Raw genomic sequence first — 8,930 nt, forward strand, 5'->3', positions numbered from 1 at the left:
AACATCAAAACTCAAGTTTGAGCTAACTCAAGCTTAGTTCACCTGATCAATCTTGACCCAAGGGATATTACACCAACACTGCAATGCATAAGATCCACAACATTCGTAACTAAAGGCAGCTTGCCTTCTTCAATTTCCTCTTCCCTAAAGGGAACATTCTTGGGGCTTGAGATACAATTGTGGAAATGTGAATTTTCCTCCTTTATAAATGACTTTGTCTTCTCCACTTCGAAATTATAACTCTGAGAAGGAAAACATGTATCACTGGGTACTCCATAATCACAGTGTTTGACAATTATTGGCCTAGAGGAGCCCTTATGTTCAACTGGCGGTATGGTGACTTCGTCCCATGCCAAAATGTCAAGAAAATAAGTGAAATAGAGAAGACAATACGTGTAACATATAATTAACACCACTTATTGCGGTAGAACCTTTGAATTCTTCCGCATGAAAAACTTCAAATCATCCAAATTTACACTGCGAAATGATTTCAGCTGACCGCTCCATGGGCTAGGTGCTAGATGTTTCTCAACAATAGTGGACAAGTTCACATGCTCATCAACACTGAAAAGAAGCATTACACTTCAAGTTTCTGATTTAAGTACAACGAAACAAAAGGCTGAAGTTTCCAACCACAGCAACCATTCAAAATTATTAGCAACAACAATTTACACATATAATGGCAAAGATATGTAGTAAAATCAAGCCTCTTTCCATGAAACAGCAACTATTGCATTTAGAAACTTACTCATGGTCCATTAAAATAATATCTGTTGAACTGAACCTCCACTCCACAGTCCAATATATACAATTGTTCCTACCATAACAACCAAAATGAAGTGTCAAAAAGGAGACAAATATTTACACTGTAATTCATACATTGCTTGGTGTTTATGCCTCATAGACGAAGAAAAAGGAGAAACAAGAACAAAATCCAATAATGAAATTATTCAAAAAATAGAATCATAGTCAATGCGAAGATGATATTTCAGGACTTAATGTTTTTAGATTTTCAATCTTAAATTATCAGCAAGGAGAACAGGATTAAAAGAGACAAATCTACATCAATTCAAATCTTTGTTTACACTATATCAAGTTTCCGACATCAAAATTGAAATGCACGTTACTGATTAACATGAAACAGGAAACAATGATAATAAAAAAAACTCTTTTTTTCCAGTTGAAAACTAGAAATATACCTTTTAGTCTAACCAGCATTGTAAGACAATATTGCAGCTTTGAATGGAGATAATAAACCAACCTCCTGTAGTAGCGAGACTGGTTGTTCCGTCTCATGGACATGCCCTGTGGAAGGACCAAAAGCCGAGTCCTCCGACGATTAGCGGCATTCCGGAGCATGTGCAGCCTCATCGGAAGCTGAAACCTGATGTTGCTACCGAACCCAGAAATCGCCTGATGAGCCGATTCCACCAGCCTCTTCGTCTCCTCCAACAAGCTGTAATCTTTACTCATCCAAAAGGCAAAAGAAGGCGAGTTAGCGATCGAGGCAAGGCCTTGACAAAATCACTGAAGATTCACTGACCGGAGAGGAGGAGACTGTCATCGAACTGGGAAAGGGGGACGAAGTCGGTCCGGTTCCGCTTTCCTGTGCAGCTGGTTCGCTGCTTGTGTGACTTGACACAGGGTAAGCTACAGGTAAGGAGAGAGCAACCGGGGCAACGGTACTTCCACGGGTTCTGAACCGGCCATGTCGTTAGCGTAAGTCGAAGAGAAGGGTTTTGTTCTTCAGAGGATGGACCAAAACTTTAAGAAAACGCGAACATATTTACCATCTATTTTTCAAAAGAGCAATTAGATGCACAAGCAACAAAATTTAATGAAAATCTTAAGGATAGACACATAAAGTCATGATCCATCATTTCATTTTTTGTAGGTCTCATCATTTTATATCTATTCTTAAAATTTTCATTAAATTTTTTTTCTTATACATATCATTTTTAGCCTCCTCCTGCTAATGTAATTCCCAATTTTTATTTACCTAAACCAAAATGAAACATGAAAACAAAAACTTATAGGGCAAAAATCAAAAAGACCTCCCTTTAATAGAAAGATGTGTTTTTTATAACGTCCAGATTCAATTTATCAAACCAATTGAAGAGTGATTAATCCGATCAGTGACCAGGCTAAATTAGAAAATAAAATTTCTTACAATATATCACAGTTAAGATTTAATTTAATTTTTAGATGTCTGATTAAATACTTAAAAGTCTAATCGTGGCATTAAAAGATGCATTTTTATTTGTTATCAAAACGTTTTATTCTATCTTGGTATATTTTTATTTTGAATGATATTATAATAATAGCTACTACCTCATAGATTGACATAGTTGATACTTATATGAATAATTTACTATAATAGATATTGGGGTCGATATTATAGCAAAATATTTGTGCTAGAGTAAATACCCTCCCCTAATGATTCATGCCTTCAAAAAGTGTGAGGCCTTGAGGGGTCGGATTCACCTTTGCTCTAACATTGACTATAAATACTTTCATTGGCATAGTCAATTATATTATAATCAATATTAATTAGAAATAAATATTATAATTACGATTTTTTTATAATCTAGTTTTCTACTTTTTCGAATTAATTTAAGTAATTTCTCTTCGACTACTCAGGTAAATCTATAAGTATAAACATTTCATTACCTAGCAATCAATCTCTTAAGTTTGTCATCCTATTAGAGAAAAAAATACTCTATAGTACATTATATCTGATAATTGAACCATAGATATATGAAAATCACTTAAATATCATTGACATCGTAGTCCGAGGGTAACTATTATAAGTATGCAACGACTATAATCTCCTATATGTTGCATATTATACTATGAACTATATTATTAATATTAATTAAAATTGGAGTGCCCATGTAGGTATAATTCTATAGTTGTTTCAACTATAAGGGGAAAAAATTATAGCTGTTACAATAATATTAAAAATTTTAAAAAAAACATAAATAAAAAAAATGATTGAAGCGGAATGAGATGTTATTGTGAGAAGAGGACATCTCCTATTTTTTTTCTTAAATTTTATCTATCTTCGTGGACCCTATAAATATTAAATTTACCTAAATTAATATCATTATATTTCTAATGACCCTATATTTATCTTCGTGGACCTTATATTTATCTTCGTTGTTGTTACATTATTTGATATTATTATCTCTTGTCACGAGTATTAAATTCTGAACTAGTCAATCAATTGTATGAATAAAACAAATTTGTATTATAATAGTTATGAAATTATAGTTATTAATATTTATATAAACTACAATTTCATAATTATTAAAATGTGAATGTTGTTGAACATAATAAATTTGAATTGTAGCAACTATAATTTATAGCTGCTACAATATGAATGTTATTAAATATAATAAGTCTACATTATAGTTGCTACGAGTTGTAATTGTTACCATATGAATGTTAGGTGAACATATAAAATTTGTATTTTAATAGCTATGTGATTGTTTTTAAACAAGTTAAGTGTGTGTTATAGTAGCTATAAAACTTTAGCCCTTATAATATTTGTAGTAGCTAGGAAACTATCGATGCTATAATATTTGTAGCAACTACAACATGAATTTGTCTTGTTTATATAATTGGTTGATCGATTCAAAGGTGGAGTTTGGTTCTTATCTTAGGAATGAGAATGAGAATGAGAATGAAAATCATAATATTGTAGAATAAGAATGAGTATGAGCATGGATATCACTGTTAAAAATAATATTTGATTAGTTGAATATTTTTTATTGGAATAAATCAAAATATCTTTTTTTACGAGCACAGATCTCCTGGACCACTTTTTTGTGGTTCAGGGGATGTGTCACTCTCATTTGTTGCCAGATCGCGGGCGCAATTCGGCCGCAAATGGTTGCGATCCCTTCCTATGTTCACCGTCCCCACCAGGTTATAGTTTTTGTTTAGAACGAGCGGTCGGAGGCCGCCCGAAGGCCTCGGGTGGTGGATAAGTGACAAGGTTACTGGGCACCGAGCGAGGGTGTCCTCCGGGCAGCCTCCGGCCGCTCGCTCCGAACAAAAACTATAACATGATGGGGACGGTGAACCCAAAAAGGGATCACAACCATTTGCGGCCGGATCGCGACTGTGATCCGGCCGTAAATGCGAGTGACACATCCCCTGGACCACAAAAAGTGGTCCAGGAGATCCTGCCTCGTTTTTTACGCTTAGAGGAAAATAAGAGAAAAAATTAGATGCGAGAGAAAAATAAATGTGAGAGAAAAACACGATGAGAGAGAATGATGTGAAAGAAAGTATGATGAGAAAGAATAGGGAGAGAGAAAGTAATATGAAAGAAAAATTGAACAAATATATTAAGAATATTTTCGTCCAAAATTTAATTCTCATTCATATATTCTCATCAAAACCCAAGGGAGAAGATGAGCTTCATCAATACTTAAGTTTTGAAGTTTCATTCCCATCAACCAAACATAAGATTTAAGAATGAATACATTCCTTTATTCTCAAACTTTTAAACTAAATGTCACCTCAAATAGTATACTTAAAGATAACTATATCATTTTTGGGATGCCCTTTTGGGCGCCTCTTCGATGATTTCAATAAAAAGAGATACCATTTTGACTATTGTCCAAAAAAAAAATAAAGCCAAAATTCAAAAGGATGCCTTAATTTTTTGTCATCATTAAAGGGGCAATTATTCAACTGCCCTCTAATACATTGTTTCCACATTATTATATCCCGTCACTTAGTTCCATCAGCTAGTTGTATGAATAAGATAAGTCCACATTGTAGTAGCTAGTTGTATGAATAAGATAAGTCCACATTGTAGTAGCTACTGTTTTGCAACTGCTACAGTAGTATAACATTTGCATTTCATAGTTGGTATAACGTAACGTTTTTGAATAAGACAAGTTTGCATTATAATAGATATTAGTTTTTAGTTACTATAACATAACAATATATTGTTGAAGAAGATAAGTTTGTGTATTGTAATAGTTACATAATTGTTACAATATAAATATTGTTGAACATGTTAAATCCGCCTAATACTATATATATATATATATATATATATATATATATATATATATATATATATATATATATATATATATATATATAAATATATATATATATATATATATATATATATATATATATATATATATATATATATATATATATATATATATATATGTGACGTGAGATAATAAAATCGAATATAACAACCTTATTATTTTAAAAGGGATGTATGGAGTGAGTCGTCCTTTTTGTACTTCTTCCTATGATAAAAAGTGATATGTTCACCTCTGATCCTGTCTAAGAAGCTTGACAAAATATAAAGCTGGGAGAAAACTTCACCGCTGATGAAGAATAACACCTGTGGAAGGTCGATTCGAGAAATCCAAAGCGGATCTGGGAGAATGAATCCACAGGACGCCCTCCTTGTACTACGATCCAAATAAGAAAGGAAGGCTTCAGTGAAAAATGTCAATATTTGGAACTCCGATGACTTCCTGCGCACCAGAGAACCACCAACATTATCGTCAGTGATCTAAGACCGGGGTGGGAATTCTTGGCTAGGCCCTCCGACGCTCAAGTTAGTGATCTCTCTTAGTGTGGAAAAGAAAGAAGGAAGAAGATGAACATGAACAGAAATTAGGGTTTGTAATGTGGGTTGCGAGTGTGAGTGAAAGCATGAGCATACCTGGCCAACGGAGAAGATTCCCCTTTTTATACCACCTCATATAACCTCCGTAGTCATGAAGTGGATCCCGATTTGTTAGAGTTTGTTATGCGATAACGTAAACCATGTACTTGCAGAAAATAACTTTTTAAAGAATCTTTTTTGTACCACAGATGTACCTTCTTTGTCGCCTAGTGCCTGTAGAAGAGTCTAAAAGCATTCTTCCCGCCAAATTAGCAAACCTGTTATACAATCACATACTACAAATGTATTTATAAATATTCTCAAAATATTTTTTACCCTGGCCTATATCGACTTATATTTTCATTAAGTTTGTTATCCCGGCCGATATTGGTCTATATTTTCTGAAGCATGTTATCCCGACCGATATGGACCTATATTTTATTAGGCATGTTATCTCGGTCGATATTGACCTATATTTTATTAGGCATGTCGATATGGACCTATGTTTTATTAGGCATGTTATCCCGGCCGATATAGATCTATATTTTCTTGAGTGTGTTGTCCCAGCCGATATTGACCTATATTTTATTAAGAGTATTATCTCGTCCGGTATTGCCCTGTATTTCCTTAAGCATATTATCCTGGCCGATATTGGCCTATATTTCCTTAGACATGTTATTCCGGCCGATAACGACCGATATTCATGCTTGCTTAATTCTGCTATCTCTTTTTTCATCTTTTCACTAGGGACCTACTAAACCTAACCCATATCAACCTCAAACATTCCTCTACTCTCGTCTAAGCATTTAAATAAGAGAGATTTTATTCTTAGGAATTATTGCCTTGAAGAGTCAATCCCTTTTCACTTATAATAATCTATCATATACATCATCTACCATATCCAAAGATTTTATCCTAAATTTTAGATAGATAGCTAAAAATCCTTTGCATCAGCTACCATATCTATTCTCTAAATTTAGATTTAATGAATAATGATTATCTAAATTTAGGGAATGAAAACTCTACCCTAAATATATAATAATATTTCTTTTCAATCTCTCTCCTTTCACTCATTCTCTCTCCTTCCACTCATTCTATAAATATAATAATAAAAAATAGAAGAAAGAGAAGAAAATAATAAAATTTTTTGAAGATGATGAAAATTTTAGGATAGTTGATGTAGTGGACAGTGAAAAATAATTGTCTAAATTTAATATAATGAATTATTTATCTAAAATTTTAGATATAGTGATAGATGAATCGATATGGATGTTCTAAGCTCGGCTTGTGGGTAATCCTTTTTTTTCCCCCACAAAAATTAAGTAAAAACTCGGGGAAAAACATATAACACAACTTCCGATGGTTAAACCCATTCCATTCGCTTTACCCTAAGCCCTAGACGCCGGCGATCATTTCCCGGCGAAGAGATGGCGAACGAAGATCCCCTTTTCCTCTTTAATGGAGGAGGCGAAAAAGAGCCCGAACAAATTCTAGGAGATGAAGTACCTGCGACGACGAGGCTGCGGCATTTGGTGGGGAGGCGAGCGGCGAGTGGCGCTACCATTTGAGCTCCATCCAATCCACGGTGCTTGTCTGCCAGATCCGCTCACAGGGACTCTCCTTCCAGATCTGGCCTGCAGTCTCCTCCCTTGTTACGCTCCTCGACTTCTGCCCCTCCGCCCTCCTTCCCCATGTCCTCCCCAACCTTCGGTTCAACGTGGACGCCAACTCCGACTCCGTTGCAGCCCGCGGAGGTTCCGTCGACGTGCGCCAGCTTCGGTGGGGGGAGGACGAGGACGCGGCGGCGTTCCTCGTCGACGGGAGGCCGGCGTTCGACGCCGTCCTGGCGTCGGACGTGGTCTACTACGACCACCTCATCGATCCGCTACTGCGGACGCTGCGAGCGTTGGTGAAGGGCGAGTTGGTGTTCGTTATGGCGCATCCGAAGAGGTGGAAGAACAGGGACGCCGTGTTCTTCCGCAAGGCCAGAAAGGTATTCGACGAATCGTAGCTGCACACCGACCGGCCACTGCCTGGAAAACGAGTCGGGGTCGCTATATGCCGCTTCACTGAGAAGACAAGCATCAAAGAAACATCGCCAAATAAGTCAACATTGGTAAGCAAAATCACAAGGTCAGATTTAAAATTCACTTATTTGTTTCAGTATGTTGGAGTATGCTAGAAACAAGGAAAATGCAGTCTGAAGTAAAAAAGGAAGATTTTTGTTTTTGTCCCACTCTTCTTTGTGAATCATTGTCCATTTCAGTATGATATTGGCTAACAAATATTTAGTTGCTAATGCTTAGTTTCTAGTATGGAACACTGTTAGTAGCTGATTGTCCAATTCATGGGTGATCGTTTGAATCTGCCACCAAACATAGTAGTTGATTGTCCGCTCCAGCTAACTTCAACTGCCAAATCTTTACGTTGGACTAAACGTTGCACAAGTCAACTTAAGATCTCGCAGCTTCATCTTTCAGGCTGCTGCTAAAGCAGTTTTAATAGACTCTGTTATTGATTCCATACTTGTTCATTTCTTGACTGCTTAAAGGATTGACAAAGGGTTTCTCTACCACCAGAACAAGATAATTGCTTAATAAGTTGTACAGGAGTTTGGGCATGTGCTTCCTTTCCCCAAGAAAGAGGAGTAAGTTTGAATTAATCAGGCTTCGAATGAATACCCTCTCTTAGCACCCTTGGAAGAATGTAGGAAACTACTTCCATATCTTCAGTGTATTATCAAGGAGGTGAGAATTTGATTGATAAAATATGCTTGTGACGGTGCTAGGACATATATCTAGGATGATCCGACAGCATCCCATTAAGCTTGAGGCCTGCATTTCTTATGTGGATTCGGGGATGAGTATTTTCTTGTTTCTTATAAGCTGAACGAGGGGGATTGGAATGAAGATATGCCGAGGACAACTTTTGTGGAGAATAATGTTGCGTTCATTATATCTATCTATGGCTCAAAATCAGATGGTAAAGATTATTGAATTCGGTTGATGGATGGGCATGAGAATCTCTCGGCTAGAAATTCTTACAATTTTTTATGATAAGAATGTAGAAGACTGTTTCATATTTGCAGATTGGGATAAAATCTCAGCAATTCTAGTTTCTTGTGGAGGCTATCCAGTAACTCCTTTGTCCTTTATGAAGCAATTATTATGATGATGCAAAAGATTGATGCAATAAATCAGCTATTGAACAGTTCCTAATTGGGTGGGTTATTTGCTGCAGCACTCGACCCAGTTGAACGGATCTTCTGGTCCATTGC

The 8,930-nt window shown here is 36.0% G+C and overlaps 1 protein-coding gene across 1 annotated transcript; it reads right to left on the reverse strand.

The window, feature by feature from the left end:
- Positions 1 to 566: 566 nt before the first annotated feature.
- On the reverse strand, positions 567 to 7,428 carry LOC122006719 (box C/D snoRNA protein 1-like). Its single transcript, XM_042562316.1, has 4 exons — positions 7,160 to 7,428; positions 1,544 to 1,764; positions 1,262 to 1,463; positions 567 to 817 (listed from the first exon to the last, which is right to left on the reverse strand). The coding sequence occupies exons 1-4, from the start codon at positions 7,180 to 7,182 to the stop codon at positions 745 to 747; spliced, it is 519 nt and encodes a 172-aa protein (XP_042418250.1). The 5' UTR covers positions 7,183 to 7,428; the 3' UTR covers positions 567 to 744.
- Positions 7,429 to 8,930: the final 1,502 nt, after the last annotated feature.

Source organism: Zingiber officinale, chromosome 7B, assembly GCF_018446385.1.
Source record: "Zingiber officinale cultivar Zhangliang chromosome 7B, Zo_v1.1, whole genome shotgun sequence".
NCBI lineage: Eukaryota > Viridiplantae > Streptophyta > Magnoliopsida > Zingiberales > Zingiberaceae > Zingiber > Zingiber officinale.

Excerpts from the sequence above, each read along its gene's own strand:
- LOC122006719 (XM_042562316.1), bottom strand. The coding sequence starts at position 7,182 with ATGCCGCAGCCTCGTCGTCGCAG. Across the intron at positions 1,765-7,159 it reads CCGCAGCCTCGTCGTCGCAG|TTTTGGTCCATCCTCTGAAG; the intron begins GTACTTCATCTC and ends GTTTTCTTAAAG. Across the intron at positions 1,464-1,543 it reads TGACAGTCTCCTCCTCTCCG|ATTACAGCTTGTTGGAGGAG; the intron begins GTCAGTGAATCT and ends GGATGAGTAAAG.